At 42.0% G+C, this 24287-nt stretch overlaps 1 protein-coding gene across 15 annotated transcripts in view; it reads left to right on the top strand.

Moving 5' to 3' along the window:
• dmd (dystrophin) overlaps positions 1-20337 on the top strand; it is a 1663772-nt gene extending 1643435 nt beyond the window's left edge. For 12 of the 15 annotated variants that reach the window (XM_033033201.1, XM_033033203.1, XM_033033205.1 and 9 more), the window contains 2 exons: positions 6771-6863; positions 18796-20337. In XM_033033201.1, the coding sequence (XP_032889092.1) occupies positions 6771-6863; positions 18796-18893 (191 nt within the window). In that variant the 3' untranslated portion in view covers positions 18894-20337. Of the gene's footprint in view, positions 1-6770; positions 6864-14782; positions 14815-18795 lie in introns of all 15 variants that reach the window. The other 3 variants (XM_033033209.1, XM_033033198.1, XM_033033207.1) reach the window with 1 other exon arrangement.
• The last annotated feature ends 3950 nt before the right edge of the window (positions 20338-24287 follow it).

The raw sequence follows: 24287 nt of genomic DNA, 5'->3' as shown, positions 1-24287 counted from the left end.
TTTTTGGATTTTGTTGGTGAGTTTCCCACCTCAGTGAGGTGTTGAATGTGTTGCAAACCCAAGCAAGTGAAGAAGGTTGCAAACATGACCCCTACTCACCTTTTACATGGACCTTGCAGGTCAGTGCTAGACCAGCCGATGTAGCTTGCATTTCACAAATCGGAGATCGTGGAAAAATAATGTTTTTTAAATTGACAATATTAAATGATTCCTAATGCCAGCTTATGCAGAAGTTGCTGCCGGTGCAGAGATGCATGCTGCTGCTGTGCTGAGGTTGTAAAATAGAAAATGTATTCAGTGTTACTGTAGCTCAACGTTTTGAAAATGTGCAGATCTTTCAGATGATCATTAGTCATAAAACATCAGGCAGAAAAATGTTTCTACTGGGATTCCATAAAAGATCTTGCATAACAGAGAGTTCATTTAGTCATGCATCCAGATTACATTTGTCAGCTCCCTGCTGGTATTTATTTGTTGGATCTTTTCAGTGGCACATGGTTGAGACTTTTAACCCTAAAGTTTGCTGCTTTTATTTAGTTGGGATGCCAAGACGTTGTGCTTGACCCCCCCCCCCCCCCCCCCCCCCCCATGTGCCTTCAACTCGCTCCTTCTGATTTTACAGGGGCAGGACAGAAACTGGGTTGGGTTGGGGGCGGGGAGAGACACAAAGAAACGCAATCGTGGTGGGCATGTTGGCCTTCTCAGTCTCAGTCCAAGAACCCTACACTTGCAACAACTGGGAATTGAAAATGGCACTAAATCTGGCAACTCTGTATACTGCCACAGTGTACTACTATGCACTTGTATTGCATATGAGAGGCTTATCTGAGATGTATCCAAGTGCATATGTGCAGTGATACTTGTACTGAACTGTTAACAAAAATGAATTTGACTGTACATCAGTACATGTGACAAAGTGCTGTTGAATCATTGAATCTAGAACACAGGGAAACAGTCTTGGAAGTGGTCTGCTTTATCACTCTACCCTGCCCCACCACTAAATATAAACATGGCTCATCTATGTTGACCTCAACTTCTCTTTTATGTCTGATTTCCCAGAACCCTCAATTCCTTGATCTTTCAAATACATATCTATCTCCACCTTCTAAATATTTTAAGACATAAAGTGCTGGAGTAACTCAGCAAGTCAGGCATCATCTCAGGAGAACATGGATAGGTGACGTTTCGGGTCCGGGCCCAAATTCAATATAGGAAAAACTGGAAAAGGGTCAGTCTGAAGAAGGTAACGGACCAGAAGCATCACCTATCCACGTTCTCTTCCCAGATCCGTGACCTTTCATTGGAATTGGAAATACGGACCTTGAAGTTTTTAAGATGGAGAGAAAGGAGGAAAGGAGGGAAGAAATCCAGCATCTGCAGTCCTTTATAACCTCAGACACTGTTGATTAGATAACCCAGCTCTGGAATGCTCTTTGCAGCTCGCACACACAAAAATATGTACACACAGTAAATTGCTTTTAAATTGGCTACAGTGAAGTTGCAAACACATGCTTGTTATCTAGGAGCCTTGGTTGTTAAATATCTCAATATTTGCCAGCTCATTCGCACGCTGTAAAGATGTATGGCAGATGAATAAGTGGGGAGCAATACCGTTTCACAATATTTGATATGACTCATCAGTTGTTCATTGTTGATTGAGATTGTAGTAGTATCTCAGCCAGTGAGCCAGTATATCTCATATAAACGTGATTTACATTATTTCCTTTACCATGCATCTGTACACTGCGGACGGTTCTATTGTAATCAGCTTTTGTAATGTAGCTATTGTAATGCAGTGTCTTTCTGCTGACCGGTTAGCAGGCAGTATAAGCTTTTCACTGTACCTCGTTACACGTGACAATAAACTAAACTCGATCAATATAACTTTCCTTCTCCCGCATACCCCACACATTATTGTGGCCTCATTATTGGTAGCAAATGAAAGGTTTTTTTGTAATCCTCTCAAATGCAAACAAGCCTCAGAATGTTACAGCTCAATAATCCCTGAGGTCTCAATGTGTAATTTTCAGCAATCTAATTAAAGTTAATCTGATATTTAAATTGTTTTTATTAATCAAACAGTCTTTGCTCATGTGTTATTTCCACTGGGAATTGAATTGTTCCCCTTTTATTCAGTCACCCGATGACGTGTTGTGTTTGAGTGAGGTTTTGCACATCATGAAGCACTTGCAGAGGTGGCTCTAATCTGCATGTCAGTTGCTTCATGTCAATTGCAACTCCAGGACACAACTAGTGGCAAGCAAGCGAGCTGGCCTGGGGGGAAATCCTGGGGGGTGGGGGGAGTCTGTTCCACCCCCCCCACCCCATGTTTTGAGAGGTGGGGGACAATCCCATGTTTTGTGACCTGGGCGCTACACCCTGTCCCAGGCCGGCTTGCTTGCCCCAGGTCTGGCTGTGGCCCCCACGTCGGCTCTCCTGCCCCAGGTCTGGCTGTAGTGCCCAGGTCGGCTCACCTGCCCCACACTCCAAATATGTGCACGTTTGTAGGTTAGGTGCTTCGGTAAATTGTCCCTAGTGCGTCAGATGGTGCTAGTGTACGGGGTGATTGCTGGTCGTCGCAGACACGGTGGGCCAAAGGACCAGTCTGCCTGCACGCCCCGGTAGGCTCGCTTGCCCCAGGTCTGGCTGCAGTGCCCAGGTCTGGCTGCAGTGCCCAGGTCGGCTTGCTTGCCCCAGGTCTGGCTGCAGTGCCCCGGTCGCCTGCGTGTCCCGGGACTGGCTTCAGTTCCCAGTTTGCGAAAACTAATTGGGGAATTAAAAAAACGCTTGCGGGCTGGATGATTTTGGGTTACCGGCCGGATCCAGCCCATGGGCCGTAGGTTCTTGACCCTTGTCCTAGATGTCAGGTCTCGTTGTGCGCCACCCCCCCCACCCCCATGTTTTAAAAGCGATTTCCGCCCATGCTGATAACTGAAAAATATATAGCCACTGTGACAAACTTAGTAATTCGGTCTAAGCCAGGCCAATCATAAGACACAGGAGCAAATTAGGCCATTCAGCACATCGAGTCTGCTTTCGCCAGTCGAGCATGGCTGATCTATTTTTCCCTCTCAACCCCATTCTCCTGCCTTTTTCCCTGTAACCTTTGAAACCCTTACGAATCAAGAACCAATCAACTTCCGCTTTGAAAAATACCCAATGACTTAGCCTCCACCACCATCTGTCACATTGAATAGTGAAAGGTTTGGATGGGGAGAGGATGTTTCCACTAGTGGGAGAGTCCAGGACTAGATGTCATAGCCTCAGAATTAAAGGACGTTCCTTTAGGAAGGAGACGAGGATAAATGTCTTAAGTAAGAGGGTGGTGAATCTGTGGAATTCTTTGCCACAGAAGACTGGAGGCCAAGTCAGTGGATATTTTTAAGGCAATTCTTGATTAGTACAGGTGTCAGAGATTATGGGGGAAAGGCAGGAGAATGGGGGAGGGAGAGATAGATCAGCCATGATTAAATGGTGGAGTACATTTGATGGGCCAAATGGCCTAATTCTACTCCTATCATTTATGACCTTATGAATTCTACAGATTCGCCACCCTTGGCTAAAGAAATTCCTTCTCATCTCTTGTTATAACAGTCCATATTCTGCAAGGTTGATAATCATTCAAGCAAACTGACTTGCTAATAGAATCCAAGCAGGTTACTCTTATCGCTCGGTATTTGGTTGCATCCCACTCGTTCTAAACCAGTTGGTCGCAAATGCAATAGTGATCTGCCCCAGTAAAGATCCGAATGAATAATGCATCAGGAGTCAGGGCAATATTGCCAGGAATGTGTGATTGTTAAATATATCAACAATTACATTTTTAGTTGCAACAGTATAACCGGCCTGTAAATGAAATGTACATAAACAATATATAAGAAACAAAAATGCAATAAATTAATAAGCACAGTATTTATGCAAACAAAAGAAAGTCCTTTGTGCAACCAGTAACTGGTATGGCTTAGAAAATATAGAAAATAGGTGCAGGAGGAGGCCATTCGGCCCTTCAAGCAGCTTCCAGTAACATCCTGTGTTCTTAATTCAAAGTTGCAATAAATTATGTACATTTGACCAAGATGATTTTTTTTAATTTTGCTTGAAAAGCACGGCCTTTGTATGAAATTAGCTTGTGTATATTTAATTTTATGAGATTTTGTTAGTCGCACCACTATGTAATAAGGTTGCAGACACACTGTTAGGCATGGAGTTAAGGACTAGGAAAAGGATTTGTGACATTTCCAGGGTCTGATCCCAGCAGCATCAATTATGAGGAATGCAGTGGATAGCCACCAAAATGGCCATCTTCAGTCTTTTCATCCAAATGTAAGAGATTTCTAATCTACTGGCCAGGTTCTCTGATGTTGTCATTCCACTGTTGGTTCCATTCTTCTCTTTCCAACTTGATTTCCGTGTCGACAATCCCTCCTGTTGGATTGCTGCCTTTCCTTGCCGTATGGACTTGCCAAAACCCAGCGTGGGACCAAATGCTCCCGCACATGCTGTTTGTTTGTCCTTAAACAGGAAACAAGCAAAAGATCAGAATTTCATGAATGAGGAATGCAAAGGTCTTCAGTCTGTGCAACTTGCTCCATTCTCACAGTACAGCAGCTCAGCAGTCGATTTGTTGCCACACAGCGCCAGAGACTCGAGTATGATCCTGACCTTGAGTGCTGTCAGTGTGGAGTTTGTATGTTCTCCCTGTGACCATGTGGGTTTTCTCTGGGTGCTCTGGTTTCCACCCACATTACAAAGACATGCAGGTTGGTCAATTAATCGTGCTCTGTTAATTGCCCCCCACCCCATCTGTAGGGAGTGGGATAACATAGAACTCGTGGTCTGAGTCGACTCGATGGACTGGCGGGCCTGCTACCAAACTGTATCTTTCAATCAATCAATCGAATTTCTGTGTCTTAAATGAAATACAAAGTGTTGAAGTAACTCAGCGGGTTAGGTGGCATCTGTGGAAGGAATGTATAGGTGATGATTCAGATCAGTACCCTTCTCCAGACTGATTGTAGTAAGGGGGGGAGAGGGGAGCTGAATAGCAGGTGGGGGCAAGATAAGACCTCACAATTGGTAAGTGGATGCTGGTGAGGGATTTTATTGGCAGAGATGAAAAGGAGACAGAAGAATGTCAGATAAGAAGAGAAATCAAATGAAACGTGAAGCCAAAGGGAGGGATGTAGGTGGAAGGGACTTAGGAGGGTGGGCTGAAAAGAGGGATGGGATAATGGGAGAAATGTTTGCGTTTGAGGGGGGCACAAAAAAAGAGAGTTGAGGAGGGAAGTATTCCATGATCATGCCTTTGAGGTGTAAGCTTGGGTTGTAAAATTGGTGAATTAAATGTTCATATCATTTGGGTAGCTTCCAACACAACATTTTTGCTTTCTGCAGGGAATTCTCTCTCCATGACTTCCTTGGTCCATTTATCCTTTCCCACCACTGGCACTATCCCTGTCCACTGGCACTATCTCCTGCAGCAATGCAAGATGCAACACGGGAACCTACATCGCCTCCCTCACCATGATCCAGGAAGCCAATTAACCCTGCTAAGAGAGGCAGAGGTTCATGCGCACCTGCTACAGTCTGCTCCATTGCATTTGGTGTCTGAATGTGCCTCCTCTACTTTAGAATGATCAAGTGTTGACCAGGCAACTGCTTTACAGATCATTTGCTGCAGCCATCTTCAGCTTCCAGTTGCACGTCACTTTTAACTCCACTTTCCATTCCCACACGGACTTATCTGTCCTTGGCCCTCTCCAATACCACAGTGGAACCAAATGCACTCCTCCCTCTCGCTTCAATACATCGACTAGCTTCCCTCTACTCTTTCGGGCCTGATATAGGATCTTGACCGGAAATGTCAACCAGTGCTTTGTCACCACAGATGCCCGTGAAGTGTTTACTTCCAGCAGTTTATTTTTGTTGACAAAACGATGGGTTGCTGACATCTTAAAACACAGGTCGGCACGGTGGCACAGCGATCGAGTAGTCGCCATGCAGCGCTTACAGCGCCAGAGACCCAGGCGATCCCGACTGAAATTGCTTGTCTGTACGGAGTTTGTAAGTTCTCCCGTGACCGCGTGGGTTTTCTCCAAGATCTTCGGTTTCCTCCCACACTCCGAAGACGGACAGTTTTGTGAGTTAATTGGTTTGGTATAAATGTAAAATTGTCCCTTGTGTGTATAGGGTAGTGTTTATGTGCGGGGATCGCTGGTCGGTGCGGACCTGTTCAAAGAGCCTGTTCCCGCGCTGTAAATCTAAACTCAAGGAAACTAGTTTATCACCATTTAGTCTACCCAGGATTCCACCATTTTAACATCCATGGAATATGACCTTCTGCCCATATTTGTTATTAAAATATCCTATTTTTCTCCTTGTTATTTAGGTTATATATTGTTGATGATTTTCTTGCACTTCCAGTTATCCTAGTATTAACGTGTAGGACCTTCAGTCTGAAGAAGGGTCTTGACCCTTAACGTCACCCATTCCTTCTCTCCAGAGATGCTGCCTGTTACTCCAGCATTTACTGTGTTACTCCAGCATTTACTGAGTTACTCCAGCATTTACTGTGTTACTCCAGCATTTACTGAGTTACTCCAGCGTTTACTGAGTTACTCCAGCATTTTGTGTCTATCCTAGTATGTTGCTACTGTACATATTGTAAATGCATACGGTGGCAGCAAGTGTATAATAATGATTCTATTACTTAAAAAATACAGTGCAATCCTCTCAGTGGTACATTAACAAAAATTCAATTCTTCTTTTAGGTGAAGATGATTTGTTGAGTCCTCCCCAGGGTAGCAGCACTGGATTGGAAGATGTAATGGAGCAACTCAACAATTCCTTTCCAAGCTCTCGGAGTAAGTAGATTTTCTAACGTTGACATGGTTGCAGATTATCCTTGCATGCTCTTCACCTTGACAGTGGTTCAAGCTCCTGTTAGCAGAAGGGAACCAAGTGAATGTTGTCAAGATGGCCACAGACTCAGGAAGGGTTTGGCTCTCTGTTGCTCCCCACCAAACAAGGTTGTCTCCTTGGCCCTCCACAATTTCCCCACCTCTCCGTTGCATCAACACCATTCCAATGGAAGGACTTTAAAGCATTTATATCTCTTGTTTCCCTTTCCTCTGATTCTCAGGCTGAAGAAGGGTCTCAACCTGAAATGTCACCTATTCCTGGTCTCTTCCTGTCTGACCCACTGAGTTACTTCAATGTTTTAGCAGCTGCAGGAAAAGCTAGAGATTACAATTATTTCACTGGTTCTCCATCCAATGAAGAATACAGACATGAAGATGAGCCAAGTATGCATCGTCTCACCTGATAACTTAGAAAGTTTAAAAAAAACATTTATAAATGAATTTTATTCAGAATTTAAAATCCATACAAACTAGAAAACTGTGCAAATACTTCATACATTATCAATGTCGTACACAGTAGTGCACACATTTTTGGAGAAGGCACCCTTGCTGCTCGTGGACTTGGAAAAATGTTGGCACCTTGATCCTGATTAGGGATGAAACAAAGATATTTCTGTATATAGCCCCGTGTAAGTGCTTATCGCTACACCTTTGAAGACATTGTTCAATGTGTGGAGACAGTCAGCCAGGCAAATGCGATGGTGGACAGTGGATGATTAGGTCTCCCTTCTAGTATGGAACAAAGGGCCCACGAGACCCTCCTAATATGCGATAAAGGTGCAAAAAAATTACACAGTGAAGGTTAACCAGATTAGGATCAGGGATCTGTAAATGTTTAAGGTGGCAGAGGGCATCCGAAGTGTCGTAAATGTAAGTGGGCAGGGACTGGACCTGGTTAGAAAGAACGGGGTCAATGTTGGAGGAGAAGAGTTCAGCGGGACAGATCCGGGTGAAGCAGCAAGTCTGCCTGGTCAGTTCTGATTGTGGGCAAAGATAAAAACCGGTAGTGCGGTGTTGGAAGCTGTGGTGGGAAGATCTCCCGACAGAATAAAGTCCATGACTGTTGGACACCAGTGGCCTGATGCTCATTGGTAGGGTCATGGCCCAGTTGAAGGTATGAGCATGTATCTGGCAGCTGGTGCTTGGTCTCTGCAAGATGGAGGTCATGTTGCAAGATTATCAACCTTGTCTGCAGGTTTTGGTGGCGGATGTCCAAGTTGGCTCAGGGTGAATGGAGCGTTGCATGTTCTCAGGGTGGTAGATTAGAGTGCATGAGAGGATTGTAAAAATCAATGCAGTCCGTCTCCTGCCAGTGGTTGGCAACAAATAGATTGAGACAAGGGGTGAGGCTGGAGGGATTGATCCTGGTAGATTGAGGATTTTGAAGACAAGAGGAAGGTCTGCAGTCTGGAGTGAAGACTCCTGTCCCAAGAAATAGGCACAAAGATGGAATCAAAATAAGTGCTCAATGCTCAGAATGAATTTGGAGGATGATATAGGGGGGAATGAAGCTAAGGCTTCTGTTGAGTACTGATCATTCAGAAGTGATGGTAAAACTATGGCCAAGGGCAAGACTGGGGGGAGAGGTGAAGTTAGAAGAAATGGTGGGGAGGGAGATTAGCATGGAGCTGTTGGCGTGTGCCATCTTTGACATAAAAAGGACAAAAAGTCATCTTGTGCAGCATTGAAGGTGGCAGAGAATGAATTGGAACTGTGGACGACGGCAGCTTTGAGATGAGAGTGAGCCAGTGCAGTTGGAGCAAGGGGTCGAGAGCAGTATATGTCGATGCGTGGCGTAAAGCAAGGATCTCAGGATTCAATGAGATTTGTTTTTAGCATCGATGAGCGATTATTTGCATGAATGTCACTTGGCTACTTAACTATAAATTTGGTTTCCAACTACAAATAAATACCCCCCCCCCACCCCATCCCCATTGAATGGCAATCAGAAGCTGTGATTCTAGCTTTTGCTGCTTTCCCTCAACAAAGAGCAGCAAGAATAGTTTGTTAACTTGTGGACCAGGCATCAAACATGGAGTCTCCCTGAACTATGTACCACACCACACTGAGAACTTACCAGCAGAAAAAAATGTAAAGGTACTAGAATATAACACTGAAAAGCCAATAAAATATTAAAACTGAAAATGAAAAGCCAATAAAATATACCACTGAAAACATTGATCTCCTCTTGTTGCACACTGGTCGATATTTTTTCCATACAATTAATAATATATGTAATGAAAACCATCATTAAGAGAACATAAAAGGAATTTTAGATGTGTGCATTAACCAAGAACACCTGCAAAGGAAATGGAACCAGGTGTTTTTTAAATTGATCATTAAAATGTCGACCTCCATATAAATATAAAACTGTTAGCGGCAGCAGTGGCTTTATTCGATTGTTATTCTTGGTATTGTCAATCATTTTAATATCATTCATTGAGATGATGGGTGGAGGGGACTGAGTATCTGAAATAACTAGATACCAATAATATTCCCCAAGGTAATTCTGTACGGCTTCCCCAGAGAGCTGCTCTACTGTTGTTCCATGCTGCCTCTTGTGTTGTGTAATGAATTAGGGCAGCTGTTCAATCCATGCAAAAGAGCTGACACCACATTGCAGGCTACCTCCTTCCGAATGATTTATGAGGTGGTGAGTGGTTTTGCTGCAGGGGACGGAATATTTTCCGCAAAAGGTTTAGTATGTCTTCTTTCATGAAAGTAAACTTGTTTCACAGAGGGACCAGTTAGGTGCACGTTTTATCTACTCTATAGGTCCATTTTTGATGAAAGCAGTTGCGATCCAATTTCCCTTCCATTAACTGGCGCTCTCTTCATGAATGGCAGCGGGATGCACTTCTGCATTTGTCTGAATAAGTCATTTAGTTTGAATTTTGAGAAAATAAGCATGCAGGTTGGCAAATTGTGTGCCTACATGATAATTTTTTTGGTGTTAGAAAAGTTGTTCAGACAAATGCAAATACACACATTTTCACTGATCAAAAATGAGAAATTGCTTCTTAATTACGCAATTTTTCTTTGAAAGGATATAGGCTGTGGGCCGAGGAGCTTTATTCTGCAGTTTCGTGACCTAAGTCACCAAACTACATGAAATGTTCACATATTGTGTAAAAAAATGTATATAAATCACCCCTGAAACTCGATATGAAGAAGACTTGCACATTTTTATTAAATTAGAGAAAAAACGGAAAAATGTCGGGTATTTTTTAGTCCAATCAAAGCACATTTAACATTGAGTTGTCTGCCAGTTGGCCAATCACGCGCTTTGTTTCAGGCTAGCACACAACATGGCTGAGGGGGCTTCACAGATGCCTGTTTTACTGGAGATTCCGATTTGTTGTTCTGTGGAATAAATGTCGTGGAAACTTGCAGCAGGTTAATTGTATTTAGTGGGAAAAGCATTAAAAAGGCTGAAGATAGTGCTGTGAAGTGGATTAAAGTGCAAGAAATCATTCCTTATTCATTCATTCATTCATTCACTCACTCATTCATTCATTCATGAAATTAAGGGCATAAACTATAACATAGTCAATTAAACATTGTCACTAATGCCGGCTTGTTGTAGAGTAATAAGTCTTTAACAGCTAATCTCGGAGCTGCCTGCGAAAACTTACCGGGAAAAAGTGCTCCGATCGCGGGGCCTAGGTACTCGCGGTAAAGAGCGATCGATATCCCTCCGTTTTTCTCCCGTTATCAGGGTCTGAAAACGACCGCTACAGACGGCACTATGTACAGCCTCCTCCCCCCCCGCCCCCTCCCCCCGCCCGCGGAGATGATCCGCGGCTCCGCGATCGCGAATCGGCCGCTTATTAATTGAGACCTCGGCTTCACTTTACCGCGAGTACCTAGGCCCCGCGGTCGGAGCACTTTTTCCCGGTAAGTTTTCACAGGCAGCTCCGAGATTAGCTGCTAAAGACTTATTACTCTACAACAGGCTGGCATTAGTGCCAATGTTTAATTGACTATGTTATAGTTTAGGCCCTTAATTTCATGAGTGAGTGAATGAATGAATGAATGAATGAATGAATGAATGAATGAATGAATAAGGAATGAATAAGGAATGAATGAATGAATGAATGAATGAATGAATGAATGATGAATTTATTCACATTATAAAATGGTGCAATTAAATTAATTAAAGTCCATACAGATAGATTTTCATAAATTCAGACTTTGTACCTTTTAGTTAGAGTTGGTCCCTGGGGGCCTTCTTTGTGTTCCAGCACATCAGCAGGGACTTTGAAGGCTTTCTTGCACTTTAATCCACTTCACAGCACTTTCTTCAGCCTTTTTAATGCTTTTCCCACTAAATACAATTAACCTGCTGCAAGTTTCCACGACATTTATTCCACAGCACAACAAATCGGAATCTCCAGTAAAACAGGCATCTGTGAAGCCCCCTCAGCCATGTTGTGTGCTAGCCTGAAACAAAGCGCGTGATTGGCCAACTGGCAGACAACTCAATGTGAAATGTGCTTTGATTGGACTAAAAAATACCCGACATTTTTCCGGTTTTTCTCTAATTTAATAAAAATGTGCAAGTCTTCTTCATATCGAGTTTCAGGGGTGATTTATATTTTAAAAATTACACAATATGTGAAAATTTCATGTAGTTTGATGACTTGGGTCACGAAATCCTATTTCTAGACACATTTTTGATGCTCGGCCCACAGCCTAATATTGGTATTTTTTGCTTTTTCTCTACGTATTTTGCAAATATAAAATTTTGCTTGGAAAACCAGAATCTACGAATACGTTTTAGGTTGGTTTGATCAATTTGATTTCAGAACTGGATTTGTAAAATCACTAAGAAAATTAATGACGATTAAAATTGATCACATTGGTGACTAGATTTCTAGATTAAATATCCTTGGTTGCTAAATTAAAGTGGGATTACTGAGAATGCTGCAAAGGAGATAAGTATGCAGGTAAGCAGGTGAAAAAGTACCTGTTCGCTGATTGAAAGGTGCAGAATTGTTCACTATAATGAAATTATAAAGTAATGCGATAGAAACTAGAAATTTGGGTTTATAGAGTGTTCACATGTGCAAAGCAAGTACCAAACGATAGATAGGAATTGGCTCCAGGACCTGCCCTGAATAATCACACAGTTGCCAACACTGATTGCATGTTCATCACGAGCATGCTTATCCATTGGCAGGTCACCTGCCTCAAGCCTGCAGCTTTCAGTGAGAGGAAAGTATTCAAGCTGGCTGCTGGAAATTACAGGGTGGTTGCGATTACAATGCCGACAGAATTGAGATGTATTTGGGCGGCACGGTGGCGCAGCGGTAGAAGACCCAGGTTCGATCCCGACTGCGGGTGCTGCCTATACGGAGTTTGTATGTGCTCCCCGTGACTGCGTGGGTTTTCGCCGCGATCTTTGGTTTCCTCCCACACTCCAAAGATGTACAGGTTTGTAGGTTAATTGGCTTGGGTTTGTATACTTGGTATAAGTGAAAATTGTCCCTAGTGTGTGTTAATGTGCAGGGATCGCTGGTGGGTGGGACCTCGGTGGGCGAAAGGGCATGGTTCCTCGCTCGATCGCCAAACTAAAAAACTAAATTGCTTCTGCTACAGAGACGGGATTTTAACTTTCAACCTTACCTTTCATTAACCTTGCCTTTCACCGTACCTGAAGAATCACAAACAGGCTGGTCCAATTATTACCCCAACGATTAGCAATGAGGTTTTAAAAAGGATCCTCTAATTCCAATTGTCGTTATGCTGGAGGGCCCCATTCTTATCATTGGCAAATGTTTTATGCTGACAAAGCACATTCCGTGCTTCCCATTTCACACCCACATCCATAGAGGTTCAGACTTTGGGTATGGAAAATGGAATCACTAACGTGTACCCTCTTTCCAGGATCCTCCCTTAAATTATTTTACTGGGATTGATGACCTTTGTAAATATATCCGAAGAAGAATTCTCTCCGTGATGTCAATCCATTTTTTGAGAATGAGATCTAACTATATTACTTGAGTTTGAAAGCAGTAACAGAGAATAAAAGTAAATCACTAATTTGTGCTTCAGGAACTGAAGATATTGGGGATCGTGCTACCTTGAAGATTACTTCTCTTCTTATTGTAGATGAAATCATTTGTTATCACAATGTGTTACAATCAAATGACTATCAAGACTTGAGGATGTGATGGCAAAAACTGGTATTAGTTTAGTCAAACTTGGAGACAAGTGAGATGTAGTCCTGTGACGTTTGCTTCACAAGTATTGCCTCCTGGTCTTGAGACTGCAACAATCTGATATCGTCATGATCTATCATTGATCAAGAGCCACAACTAATTGTTCCTATTATTTATTGGATAAGACATGTTTTGAATTATTAACTTTTTTTAACCAGATGGTGAAATTGCAACAAGTGTTATGTAGCTATGATATGAGTGAGATAGCCAGCCACAATACTGATTAGATTATGGCATAATAGATCAACTTCCTTCAAAAAATTACATTTGAATATTATTTTTATAGATTTGATCGTTTTAATTAATGCTTGATTCTAAATCAAAGCAGGTTGCATACAAATAGTATCTGAGATCAAGTAAATCGTTTTGTATAAATGCTAAGGGCGGCACGGTGGCGCAGCAGTAGAGTTGCTGCCTCACAGCACCAGAAAACCGGATTTTATCCTGACTGTGGATGTTGTCTGTATGGAGTTTCTGTCCTGGGCCTCCTCCATGGCCAGAGTGAGGAACACCGTAAATTGGAGGAGCAACACCTCATATTTCGCTTGGGCAGTTTGCACCCCAGCGGTATGAACATTGACTTCTCTAATTTCAGGTGGTCCTTACTATCTCCTCCCCTTCTCATCTCTCCCTCAGCCCTCTGGCTCCACCTCTTCCTTTCTTCTTCCCCCCCCCCCCCACCCTCACATCAGTCTGAAGAAGAGTTTTGGCCCGAAACGTTGCCTATTTCCTTCACTCCATAGATGCTACCTCACCCGCTGAGTTTCTCCAGCATTTTTGTCTACCTCAGGTTTGTAGGCTATTTGGCTTGGTATAATTGGAAAATAAGTTGTCCCTAGAGTGTGTGGGATGGTGTTAGTGTACAGCGATCACTGGTCGGAGCGGACACTGTGGACCAAATGGTCTGTTTTTGCGCTGTATCTCTAAACCTAACTAAACTAAGTGAGGAACTTGGATGCTGCAATGTGTGAGCAGCCACTTAAAATATGAGCTTTGGTAAAATAATTACCAGTCATTAATCACGGCAGAATGAGCACCATTTTTAGTTGCAAATTGCAAGACCAATGTAAATATCCAAATATGACTCTTGGTGGCCAGTGAAATTATATTGTTGCCAGCTTTGTCCAAGTTCAATTTGCAAAATTATCTCACCAAAGAATGCAAAGTTTATAGGACCAGAAATCAGATTATGGTGAAAAGAGTACTCATAAAATGGTAGGTTATGGTTAGTATATTGGGTATTCCACAGTCGGGGTGATCCTAAGTGTTAATTATCTTTGTGGAAAACTTGTAGGCTCAAACGGCTAATAGGTCTACTTCAGACCTCATGCCAGCATCTGATTGCAGTACAAAGGTGGGATTAAAACGTTGAGAAACACTAACCTTCAGCTGAGATCTGCACTTTCTGAATATTGGTTGACATCCAATGCAATTTAATTTCAATGTGTTTATACAGGAATTACTGTACAAAATATTTATTTAGCACGTAATGATACTCGTCCTGAGACAGTTTCAAACTGTGCGTCTTCATTTTCATACCCAGTTGTTTGCATGAAAATGTTTAACTCTCAGTGTCGACATTCATCGACTGTTGTTGTTTCTTCTTTTCTCCCTTTCCTTTCATCTCATCACCTAAAGGGAGGGATGCCCCTGGAAAGAAAGTGAAAGAGGTTGGTGAGACAAACTCACTGGCACAGTAATGCTGCTTGGGCATGTTTGCTTCTTCCATTCGTTTCTGGCACCTGCAGCAGATATATTTTGATGTGCATTTCACACTTGCTGTCTGATATTACTACTAATAAGTACTGGACTGCGCTATGAGTTTGTTGATGCAGTGATTCAGCTTTTAAAAATACTGCCTAAATGATAGCAACAAATCACTGGTTGTCCTAACATGCTTATTTTTTTATACTTATAATTATATAAGTAATTCTATCTTAGTGATGGCTCAGGTTTTGTGACTGTGTGCAGCTTATTTCGTTCATTTATTTTTTAATTCATAATAATAATAATAATGGATGGGATTTTTATAGCGCCTTTCTAATACTCAAGGCGCTTTACATCGCATTATTCATTCACTCCTCAGTCACACTCGGTGGTGGTAAGCTACTTCTGTAGCCACAGCTGCCCTGGGGCAGACTGACGGAAGCGTGGCTGCCAATCTGCGCCTACGGCCCCTCCGACCACCACCAATCACTCACACACATTCACACACAGGCAAAGGTGGGTGAAGTGTCTTGCCCAAGGACACAACGACAGTATGCACTCCAAGCGGGATTCGAACCGGCTACTTTCCGGTTGCCAGCCGAACACTTAGCCCATTGCGTCATCTGTCGTCCCATTCATCGTCATTCATGTGGGGCTAACATCAATAGTTACCCAAATTAGCTTCTGGGAGGGATGTATAATGCATCCTGTTAAGATAGTTGAAGTTTATTTGCAAGTTGGGAAGTCAGACTGCAGCAGAGGGTCGACACAAGAAAGTTGGCCTTGACCCAAAACGTCACCTATTCCTGTTCTCCAGAGAAGCTGCCTGACCCGCTGAGTTACTCCAGCTTTTTGTGTCTATCTTCGTTGTAAACCATCGTCTGCAGTTCCTTCCTACACTGCAAAATATGGTGACTGTACCTTTTAATTATGAGTCATCACCCATCCAAATATTTACTGCCTGACGCCATTTTGTAGGATGTCTCACGGGGTAGTTATCTGTCCCCAACAAGTCCCTTCTGTAGATAGACACAAAATGCTGGAGTAACTCAGCGGGACAGGCAGCATCTCTGGATAGGAGGAATGGGTGGCGTTTCAGAATTCTGAAGAAGGGTATCAACTCGAAATGTCATCCATTCCTTCTATCCTGAGATGCCGCCTATCCCGCTGAGTTACTCCATCATTTTGTGTCCATTTTCGGTTTAAACCAGCATCTGCAGTTCCTTCCTACACAAGTCTCTTCTGTAGCCTGCTTCCTGTGTGCTGTACGGAATACCATACGGCATCAACAAAACTAATTTCTGCCTTTATTATTAATTATTTAAAATTGTATTATTTGCAGTGCTATAGTTCCATACTAAATGCTAGTTAACCATTTTGTGTTTTAAGTGAGAAAAACTTTTTTTTTGGCGAAAATATTAGTTTATCAAAAAAATAACCGCTCAATTTACTTTTTTAAATAATCGCTGGTTAATCTTCAGGTTTTATTGTATTGAACAATTTTTATTTTCTAAAGTGTGAGGTTCTTTTATTCAATTATCGCGGAAAGGTTGGTGTGAGTATAAAATATCTTGAGTAAAATCTTTAACAACGAGAATACTCTTTTAAAAAAAAAATTTATCTGATTGTCATGCTTTTAATATTAACCCGTCCTTACTGTTATGTGTGAACTGCTTAGCTTCAGGTAGATTTCCTCAGAGTAATGCAATACCAGTTTGAATGCAAAGTTTGTGTTCACTATTATTAAAGATGAATGTTTAATACAAGGGATGCAAAAGTTGAACCAAGCAATAACTGGGAAAACTGAAATTGTTCAGGCATTAGTGTTGAATTGCTGACTTTTATTCTTCAGGCGTTTCATTCTCATTTCTTGTGATTGCTGCCTTTGCGATTCATTGCAGCATTAGGATTGCCCTGATCATCACATGCAATGTGGCAATGGATAGATTATTTGACAACACAGGCAGCTTTAACAATCAAATCTATTCCATCTGCAGAAACATTTTGGTTGATGTAAGGGTATTGTATAAAACACTCTCAGCAAAAATTGCTTTGAGTTAGCAGTTTAATTAAGTGCCATTTGTTTCTAAAATATAACTAGTTATATTACAATATAAAAAATGGAGAAAATCATAATAGATAAGTTGCGCAGTGACATCCTCTTGCACCTGAGGGTCAGTGTGTAGATTACTGGGCAGCAGATGCAGGATATGTTTCATGGTTCCATGTCACTGACAACAGATATGATTTGTTCAGTGGGTGCAACACTCGTTTAGTTTATTGTCATGTGTACTGAGGTACAGTGAAAAGATTTGGTTGCGTGCTAACCAGTCAGCGGAAAGTCTATACATGTTCACAATCGAGCCATCCACAGTGTGCAGATACATGATAAAGAGAATAACATTTAGTGCAAGATAATGTCCAACTAAATATAGTCTGAGGATCTCTGATGGGGTAGATGGTACCTGAGGACCACTCTCTAGTTGTTGATGAGATGGTTCAGTTGCTTGATAACAGCTGGGAAAAAACTGTCCCTAAATCTGGAGGTGTGCCTTTTCACACTATTGTACCGCTTGCCTGATGGGAGAGGGGTGAAGAAGGAATGACAGCATGTCCTGATTATGCTGATGGCCTTGCCGAGGCAACATGAAGTGTAAATGGAGTCAATGATGAGACTGATGACATAACCTCAGGGAATTGAAGTTGGTATTACTTGGGGTGCCTATGTCAGAGGCAGGATTAGCCATCTCACTGGGTGCTGCCAATTAAGTTATTGAACTGGTAACCGGAGGCCTGGATTTTGATCCAGAGGATAGGGATGAATTACACCATGGCTGCTGAAGTATTGAAATTCAGGTAGTTAAATAACTTTGGACAAATAAGCTTGTATCAATAATAGTGGCCAATTCATTTTGTAAAAATCTTATTTGATGCACCTATGTTCTGAAGGGAAGGATGCTTGCTATCCATGGCTTGTTTGGTTATTCTGTGACTCCGTAACTAGCCTTGAATGTTTTTTCACACTGACCGCATGATATAACATGGGAAACCTCTCACTTCAGGGAATAATTGGAGATTAATGCTGACCTTGGCAACAATGCCCAAGAATGAATTTTCAACAAGCATCACAGTGCCCACAAAAGTGCGACTTAATTGAGTCTTAATAAGGTTACTAGAACTGCACTACCAACGTGTGTTTGAATGCACAGCTTTGATGTTTGATCAATGTACTCATAACCATAATATTTCACAAAACGATAAGCAATGTTTGAAAGCCTGTGAGATAATGTATTTTATTAATATTCTTTAAAAAAAATTAAGATTTAAAAATCATGATGTTATTATCCCTTGCAGTTCACTATTTTTGCAGGTCTTTGAAAATATTTCAATTCAGATCATGTGATAAACCAAACCTGGTGAAATTAAATGTTCAAAAGAGACAAAGTGCTGGAGTACCTCAGCGGGTCAAGCAGCATCCCTGGAGAACATGGACAGGTGATGTGTTATTGGGTCAGGACCCTTGATCAGACTTCTTCAGTCTGAAGAAGGATCCTGACCTGAAACATCGCCCATCCAGATCCTCTGGCGATGCTGCCTCACCCACATTTTTTACTCCAGCACTTTGTGTCTTTTTTTAGTAAACCAGCATCTGCAGTTCCTTGTTACTGCTTCTAGAAATTAAATGTTACTTTATTCCATGCGCGTTCAGCCAAACTGAAAGGTATTGGCAAACTAATTATCATAGTTCATCACATCAGTTCACATCTTTGCAAAATACATCATGATTTCTTGCATAGTTATAAAATAAATTGCACTCATCTGCTTTCCTGCTGGCGTGGCAAAACCATAATCTGCTCAACCTTGTACTTCCCCACCCTCCCCATACTCCAAGGGTCTTGGACAATGACGCTGGTAATCATCTCTGCTTTCTTAATCCTCTGCAGGTAACAATGTAGGCAGCCTCTTCCATATGGTGGACGATCTTGGCCGAGCAATGGAAACCTTGGTGACGGTCATGACGGATGATGAGGTGGCAGAGTAACCAGATGTGCTTTATAACAACATTGGCTTCAGATGTCAAGCATGATTTTTATATGTTCATACAAAATATAAATGGATTGAACCGTACAGGTTTACAAGCTAAAAAAAAGAAAACATCTATTTTTTTGTGAAAGGTAGTGGTAATATACTGTAGATTTCAGTAGTTTCCTAAGTCTGTTATTGTTTTGTTAACAATGGCAGGTTTTACAGTTCTATGCAATTGTACAAAAAAAAAAGAGTGAAAACATATAAAATCTTGGTAGCTACATACCTTGCCATTTCTTTGTATGGAACGTGTTTCGGATTGTTAAATTTGTAACAATAATGAAGATTGTTCACTAAAAGGGTGCTTTCTAACGAATAATACATAATTTTATTGTTTATAATCCCCCATCCCGAGAACAAGACAATTTTGAAATAGTAGGAGGTAATGCGTTTGTCTTTGCAACATTTCAGCTATAATCAAATAAGAAAAGATATTCACGATCAGTGTTAATCTTTATTTTTCTTCTCAATCAGTGAAAATATTGTAGCACATAGCAGAACCAAAACTCTTTACCTGACGACTCCATCTTTTGAATGAAATGCCAGGAATGAATTGCTGCATCTCCCAAGAAATCTCCATCATTCGAGTATACTCATCATTTATTGGAGAGATCTTCTTTGTTTGGCATTAGATACCTTTATCTACAAAAAAAAGTCTATAACAATCATGTTAATTCTACCTCATTGTTTTGTTTTGGCTAAATTTTACCACCATTTTAGTTGTCGTTTGAAACAGGAATTCTTCGACTCATGAGTTAGATGCATAGAATTTGCCAATGGATTTCTGAAACCAATCACATACAAAGCCTCTTCCACATTGGCAGTAATTTTCAAGACCATTTGTGGCTGTTTGGAGTTACATTATCTTTCTAATGCACCCTCAAATCGACTTTTTTAAGGTGTCATCCGTTTTCTAATCCATTTAAATAAGGTACAAATTAAGGGTTAGTTTACCACAGATGTTGCTGCTAAAATAGGTATTTGCTTGCAGCAACTGTGTTCTCAGTTGTGATTTCATTAAATAGAATATTAGTTTTTGGGGTGAGTCAAAAAAAACAGATGCAATATCTGAATTACTTAAAAAAATATCATGAAGCATTTGAGTTCACTTTGTATGACCTGAATGTATTTGACAATGGAAGTAATCAGCATAATTTGGTGCATAATTATCACTATGGCATGTTATGTCATTTTAACCAGTATTGTTTGTTATTCAAATATCATCATAATATATTGCATTATACATTACATTAACATCTTCAATACAATACTAATTGTTTTGTAAAGTATATTTTCCTTCATAATCACCACATATCAAATTCCACACAATATATGCCTTACTATTGTATTATATATTGCTTTACTGTGTATACAATTAAAGCACGCAGTTATATTACTTATATTGGCTCTTTATTTTTATCCTGTTGTGCAAAATAGGCTACTTGAATTCACTCTGAAGAAGAGTCTCGACCCAAAATGTCACCTATTCCTTCTCTCCAGAGATGCTGCCTATCCCACTTAGTTAATCCAGCATTTTGTGTCTTATCTTCAGTGATGACTAGCATCTGCAGTTCCTCCCTACACATTCAAGTATTACTGTTTATTAGATTGTGGGCATTAGTTATACTTTGCAAGGCACCAATTTCTGCAATGAGCAATTCTCCCTGCCTACCATATTTACCAATGTTTGTGATGAAGCAACAGTATCTTCTTTTCTGCAGCGATAGCTGAACATTACCAACAACATAGGAATAGATCGCAGCTGTTTTTGCAGGTATCCTTACTTTCAAAATGATCTTTATCGATATTGTTTAAAGAAACATCCTAACAGCCTTGAGCTTCCATTCAAAGATTGTGCTCAGTATTTGATCAATGGGTTGAGAGTATTTAGTTTAGTGAAACAACTTGAAGCAGGCCCTTTGGCATGGAATCCTTGCTGATCATTGATAACCTGTTGACAATATTCTATGTTACCTGACTTCCCCATCCACTCCCTACACCTTATGTGCAATTTGCAGAGGCCAATTATCCTGCAAACCTGCACGTTTGTGGGAAGAAACCGGAGGAAACCCACGCTGTCACAGGGAGAACGTGCAAACTCCACACGGATCGCACCTGAGGTCAGGTTTGATCAGTCTCTCACACTGTGAGGCAGTAGCTTCTCTAGCTGTGCCACTGTGCTGCCCATTCGATCTGTAGAAAGTTAAAGTGCTTGTCGAAGCAAAAGCACAACTTTCTAGCTGGGCTGTGAGGGTGAAGGCAAGAGCTGGGTCTGTGTGCTAATGCATTCCTTCTCTCCAGAGATACTGTCTGTCCCGCTGAGTTACTCAAGCATTTTGTGTCTTATCTTCAGTTAACTCGCAGATTTGTCCAACATGAGAGGTCAAGGAAGATTCGGGGACCAGGTGCCTGGGATTTTTATTTCCCAAAGTGCAGACTCTACATAGAGGTGATTCCCACATTGAAAGCCAACGACAGAAAGGTTGGTGTGGGAAGGGGAGTTCAAATGTTTAAAATGATCCAGCAATCCTTGGCAGACAGACTGCAAGTGTTTTGACATAACAGTCGCCTGATCTGTACAAGGTCTTGCCAATGTAGAGGAGGCCACATCGAGAGCACAGAATGAAATAGATGGAAAAAGTGCAGGGGAGACCTCTGTCACCCTGGAAGGGCTGTTGTGGTCCCTGGATGGAGGTGAGTGAAGTGATGCAGAGACTTGTGTTACATCTCCTGTGATTGCAGGGGAAAGTGCGTGAGGAGGGGGTTTAGGTGGGAAGGGATGAGCAAACCAAGGTGTTGCGGAGGAGGTGATCTGAGCAGAAAGCGGTGGGGATGGGAAGACGTGGCAGGTGATAGATCACATTGAAAGTGGTGGAAATGTTGGCGAATGATGTGTTGGATGTGGAGGCTGAGTAGGGTGAAAGGTGAGGACCAAGGATCCTTGTTCTCTGCGGAGTGTGAGAATGGATCTGCGGGACACAGGGTGGACAGGAGTGGGGGCTCCATCTGCAACAGCAGGAGGGAAGCCACACTTACTGAAGAAAATAGGACATCACACCTGTCCAAGAGTGGAGAACCTCTCCAAACACACAGCCCACAGTTAATCAGTACCAATCCCAATATTGGGCCTCCTACCAGGGAACGAGGCCTGGCAGCTAATGAAACGTCAGAACGGAAACATTTTTGGGACCACTGAGTATTATTTGTTTAGTTTTAAAATAATTACTGAAAAACATAGGACTGGTGCACAAATTCAAATCCTACATTGGAGCTGGGCCAATTTTGAAGGTAGTAGACAGGAACACCTGTGAACTACTGCAGATGCTGCTTTACACCGAAGATAGACACAAAATGCTGGAATAACTTAACGGGTCAGGCAGCATCTCTGGAGAAAAGGAATAGGTGAGTGTTTTGAGTCGAGAGCCTTCCTCAGATCCTACAACTTACTGTTTACTAAAAATGGGATGTCGTTGGAGCTTTTAAAGAGCAGATTGGATGAGTTCAGCATGTTCCTGTTCAAATGAAGGGCAAGGCTGGCAGGTTTGGGGAACCCTGGATAATGAATGATTTTGAGCCTCCAGTCAGAAAAAAAGGAGGAGGCATATGTAGGGCATTGGCTGCTCACATTAAGCCAATCCCTTGGGCGGCGCGATGGTACAGCAGTAGAGTTGTTGCCTTACAGCGCTTGCAACGCCGGAGACCCAGGTTCGATCCCGACTACGGGTGCTGTCTGTATGGAGTTTGTACATTCTCCCCGTGACCACATGGGTTTTCTCTGAGATCTTCGGTTTCCTCCCACACTCCAAAGACGTACAGGTATGTTGGTAAATTGGCTTGGTATTAGTGTAAATTGTCCCTAGTGTGGGGGATAATGTTAATGTGCAGACTCGATGGGCCGAAGGTCCTGTATCTTTTTTTTAATCGAAGAAATGTAGTGTACTCTTAAGGAGTACACTTAAAAGGCGAATCGGGAAGATACAAGATAGCTCTGACAGACAAGATAAAGGAAAATCCTAAGAAATTCCACAGGTATGTTAAGAGCAGAAGCGTAACGAGGGAGAAGAATAGGTTTCCTTAAGGGTCAATATTGTCTATGTGTTCAGCCACAAGAGATGGGCCAGGTGCAAAATGAACACTTCATCTACGTTTAATGAGGAGAAAGTCATGGAAACAAAGGAATTGAGGACAAAGGCAGAATAAAGGGTGGGTAATGATTGCAGCTTAGCTACTTAAAGCTGGAGAATTCAAGGTTCATACGGTTTGGTTGTAAGCTCCCCAAGTGGAATTTGAGTTGCTGTTCCTCCAGTTAGCATGTGTCCACACCCTATCAATGTAGGAGGCAGAGGGCAGAGAGGTAAGTATGGGAATTTATGGGGAATTTAACTGGTTAGCAACCAGGAGACCGAGCACGAGAGTTCGGCGAACAGTAACCTAAAGGCGGCATAGTGGTGCAGAGGTAATGTGCCAGAGAATCGGGTTCCATCCCGACTACGGGTGCCGTCTGTATGGCGTCTGTCTCGCTGAGTTCCCCCAGCATTTTGTATTGATATCTCTGATAAGTCAGTATTATGGATGCAAATATTGAAAATCAATTTTAAGACTAAATGCATAGTTGACATTGTAAAGAAATTAAAAATAAATCATGAGGGTTTTGTGCTTTATTATCGATTGAAACTGTAAAATCCAAGGCTTGTTGATCTATTTTCTGGTACCGCTCAGTGTGAGTTGGTTGGAAGAATATTGTCTATTGCCTATCTTCATCACCATTCATCACAACTCTTTTGATGAACATTTTGACACTGCAGATACTGTAATCCCCATCACCCTGTTTATTTCCCTTCCACTACTTACCCCATCTGCCCACCACCCTCATGCTCTGTCCCCACTGCTCGCCGCTCCTCTCCCTCTGTTCTCATCTGCCACCATACTTCCTTAATTGGTTCACTACTAATGTTGGAAATTTGAGCAAAGCACCAGCTACCAAGTTACCAGCTTTCACGACCTAATTCGCAACCTTTTTTACTCCTGGACATTTTTCATCATGTTGAAAAAAAGCCGCAACCTACTTGATGCCACGAGTACCTACGACTAGCATCACGACCTACCCACGACCTACCTACGACCATGCTGCGAGTGTGAGTCAAGGGCAAACTCGGCAGAGGTCGTGAAAGTGGGACAGTCCCTTAACACAGCAGATTAGACAGCATCTCTGGAGGACATGGACAGATGGCATTTTGGGTCGGGACCCTTCTTCAGGCTGGTTTTAGTCGGGGGAAGCTGGAAAATAGTTGTAGGTGGGACAGAGCCTGGCAAGTGATAGGTTGACACAGGTGAGGGGGGTTCAGAGAGG

Source organism: Amblyraja radiata, chromosome 14 (genome assembly GCF_010909765.2).
Source record: "Amblyraja radiata isolate CabotCenter1 chromosome 14, sAmbRad1.1.pri, whole genome shotgun sequence".
Lineage (NCBI taxonomy): Eukaryota > Metazoa > Chordata > Chondrichthyes > Rajiformes > Rajidae > Amblyraja > Amblyraja radiata.
Note: the sequence above shows the minus strand (reverse complement) of the source record. Positions and strands in the feature narration are given on the sequence as shown.